The 3736-nt window shown below is 52.0% G+C and overlaps 1 protein-coding gene across 1 annotated transcript in view; it reads right to left on the bottom strand.

Moving 5' to 3' along the window:
* FAM171A2 (family with sequence similarity 171 member A2) overlaps positions 1-3736 on the bottom strand; it is an 8731-nt gene that overhangs the window by 2207 nt on the left and 2788 nt on the right. The window contains exons 2-3 of the mRNA XM_006092456.3: positions 2946-3173; positions 2625-2717 (exon numbers count right to left, since the gene is read on the bottom strand). Of these exons, the coding sequence (XP_006092518.1) occupies positions 2625-2717; positions 2946-3173 (321 nt within the window). The remainder of the gene's footprint in view (positions 1-2624; positions 2718-2945; positions 3174-3736) is intronic.

The following is a 3736-nucleotide window of genomic DNA, read 5'->3' as shown; positions in this document are numbered from 1 at the left end:
GAATAAGATACAATGCACAGTCCCCAGCCTTCAGGTTCACAGTCCAGTGTGGTGCGGTGTGAGGGTGCCCATTTCTGCTGTGGTAGACGGGAACGTTCTACGTCTGTGGTGCCCATCACAGCGCCCACAGGCACACACGGCTACCAAGCACTTGAACTGTGGCCAGTGCAGTGTGACTCAGGAACTGGGTTTATTTTTCATTTTTAAAAATGTAATGGGTTTTTAATTCATTTAAATTTAAATAGCTACGTGTGGCTAGTAGCTACTGCATTAGACAGCTTAGGCTCTGCGTGTTGTCTGCCTGCCTTGGGGTGGAGAGGATATGAAACGGAATTCTGATACAATAAGGTAATAGTAACTTTGGTTAAGCTTTGATATGCTGGGCACTGTTCTAAGCCGGTTATCTATATTAAAACCCCTGTAATTAGCACAACAGTCCCTGACTAGGTACCTTTATCATGGACCCTATTTTATAGGATGGAAATGGAGGCGGGAGAAGGTCAGTAACTTGCCCCAGTCACAGTCCTGGAGCCTGACTGAAGCCCACGGAATCTGGTGCCAGGACACATCTGTCACCACTGTTCTATCCCGCCTCGCTATTACAATAACGGGTGCAGGGTGCACGAGGAGTTCGGCCCGCCCAGCTCCGAAGGCCCTGTGGCACCTGGCAGGATAAGACAGCCAGGAATGAAAGGGGAAAGGAACTTGCAGGACTGCCAGGAGCAAGGCCCCTGGCACTAAGCAGCCTGTTGACCAGGGGCCTCCAGGTGACTGGATTGGGGGGATGGGGGGGTGAGGCAGTGGCAGGTCAGGTTCCAGTGGGCGTGGTCAGGAAGTGAAAGAGTCTAGGCTTTATACTGAAGCAGTGGGAGCTGTGGGAGGCTTTAAGCTAGGAAGCAATAAAGGGTTCCTTTGGCATTTTATTTTGATTTTTTTAAACGTTTTTATTGATTTTTAGAGAGAGGGGAAGGGAGAGGGATAGAAACATCAATGAGAGAGAAACATCCGTGAGAAATATCAACATTGATCAGCTGTCTCCTGCATGCCCCCTACTGGGGATTGAGCCCCCAAAACGAGGGCTTGTGCCCTGACCAGGAATCGAACCATGACCACTTGGTTCCTGGGTAGACACTCAACCACTGAGCCACACCGGCTGGGCTCCTTTGGCATTTTAGAAACTTCCAGCCCAGCTGGTGTGGCTCAGTGGTTGAATGTTGACCCTATGGACCAGGAGGTCATGGTTTGATTCCTGGTCAAAGCATATGCCTGGGTTGCGGGCTTGATCTCCAGTGTGGGGCGTGTAGGAGGTAGCCGATCAAAGAATCTCTCTCATCATTGATGTTTCTCTCTCTCTTTCCCCTCTTCCTTCCTCTCTGAAGTCAATAAAAGAAAGACATTTTTAAAAAGAAACCTCCAAAGAAATTTTAGAAGCCTCTGGTTCAGGATCAGAGAAATGATGATGAACAAATGAGTAATTTGGGGGATAAGGATATAAACTGAGGAGGGGCTTCTCTCACTCCACAACCCAGTGTGGCTCCCTAGTGCTAGCTAGATGGAGCCTCCCCTCTGCCAGGCTTCATCAACCAGTCTGCTCTAGGTGCCCCTTCTGCATAGCCAGACCAGAGCACCCCCTTCTTTTTTAAAAATTATATTTTTATTGATTTCAGAGAGGAAGCAAGAGAGAGAGAGAAACATCAATGATGAGAGAGAATCATTGACGGCTGCCTCCTGCACGCTCCTCACCAGGAATCCAGCCGGCCACCCGGGCATGTGCCCTGACCGGGAATCCAACCATGACATCCTGGTTCCTAGGTCGATGCTCAACCGCGATCCCTCCCTCTCCCTTCTGCCCCTGCATCTGGAAGATTCCCCCAGGCCTTCCTCTCCAGTGAAGATGCCTTTGCTCCCTCTTCCACAGCTCCCTTCACTACATGCTCTCCTGCTGGCATACTCACAGGTTAGGCCGGGCGTTCTCCATATTGAATGCAGCCACCCTCTCCTCCACTGTCCTGCCTGCTCTGTCATTATTCCGGGGACAACCTGTCTGTGTGTTTTCCTACTTGTCTGTGAACTCCACGAGGCAGGGAAGGGGTTTGTTCTTCCTTACCACGGTTCCCCAGCACCAGACACAGGGCCTGGCCCAGCCCCGGTGCCGCCGTCAGTCTTAGTTGAAGGACACCAGGGCCACGGCAGGATTGCTCCAGGCCTTGCACTCCATCGGTGTTCAGTACCCTGGAACGACCCTCTCGTGGTCTTCTAACGTGGCCATGCACCCAGCAGGTGCACAACAAGGACTCGGTGACCCGCTGAAGACACAGGTGGCAGGGAGTGGGAATGCTATTGGTAGTAGAGGGAGAATAGAAACCACGAGAAGCCCCAGTAACAGCAAACATTTATTGGCCACCTTCTGTGCTGTTTTTTGCATCCTCGATAATATTCAATCCTCACCTCAATTAGATGATGCAGATGCTATCAATATCCACATCTTAGAGATGAAAAAACTGAGGTTCAGAGGTTAAGTGACTTGCCCAAGGGCACCCAGCTAGTGTGGAAGAGCAGGGCTCTCTATACTCAGGTCAGGGGGCCGGAAGAGGAGCTTGGGGGTGGGGAGGAGGGGGCCTTACCAGGAGAACCCAAGAGGATGTGCACCAGGTCCTCATAGAGGATGAGGGTGGCCGGCCGCTCGGGGAGCAGGTAGAGGCTGACTGACGCATACACTGCAGGAGGGGTGGCCTGTTAGCTCCAGAGAAAGCCCCTGCCCACACCCAGGCAGGGTACTCCCTCCATCCGAATCCTAGTGACTTCATCCTCCCTCAGCCCCCTCTGCATACCCCAGGCCAGGCAGCAGCTGCTGGAAAGCCTACCCCCTCCGCCCCCAAGGACTATTTTGGGAAGGGGTTGATGGGGTCAGCTGCTGTCCCCCCTCCAGCTGCCCCTGCACTCACAGGGCAGCTTGTCAACGCGCCAGGGCACGGAGTTGGTGAGGAAGCCAGGGCGGGCAGCAGTGACCAGCACCCAGGTGCCCAAGCGGTAACTGAGGGGCAGGGTGGCCACACCCTCCGAGTCCGTGGTGCCAGCAGCCAGCAGCATACGATTCCCAAACACATCCACTGAGGCCTGGGCCAAAGGCACCAGCTCCCCGCTCACATACACCTGGACCTTGATCAGGATCTCTGTGGACAAGATGAGGTGAGGAGAGTAAGGAGGAGGAAGGGAGGAAGAGAGAACTGGGGGAGCCTCAAGATCAGAGGAGTGGGCTGTGGGTTGGGAGCAAGGCGAGATAAGACAGTATAAAAGCTGGCATTTACAGAGCCCTCAAACTTCACATCAGCCTGTGAGGTAGTTGGCACTATTTCATCAAGTCTAACAGACGCACTTAGCCACATTTTAACATTCCTGAATTCAGACTATGCCTATGGTTGATGTTGTCATAATTATAATTGGCAGCATTTTTTCCCTTTCTTACTGGTACATGAAATGATGGTGCATCTTCCAGTCAATGATGTATTAGACTCGATAAGACATGCTCTTAGCCCATTTTGCAGATAAAGAAACTGAGACTCAAAGAATTTATATATTTGTACTACAGTTAAGTGGGAGGTCCAAACCTGGGTATTGACTTCTAGACCTAAATTCTTAACCGCCGGACCCTATGGGGCTGGTGTCAGGGAGAGGAGAGGGAAGGGAGGGCTGAGAAAGAATGAACAAGTGGAGAACCAGAGGCGACAAGTGGAGA

This window comes from Myotis lucifugus, unplaced genomic scaffold, assembly GCF_000147115.1.
Source record: "Myotis lucifugus unplaced genomic scaffold, Myoluc2.0 scaffold_100, whole genome shotgun sequence".
Lineage (NCBI taxonomy): Eukaryota > Metazoa > Chordata > Mammalia > Chiroptera > Vespertilionidae > Myotis > Myotis lucifugus.
The sequence above is the reverse complement of the archived record's forward strand: the minus strand, read 5'-3'. Positions and strand labels throughout refer to the sequence as shown.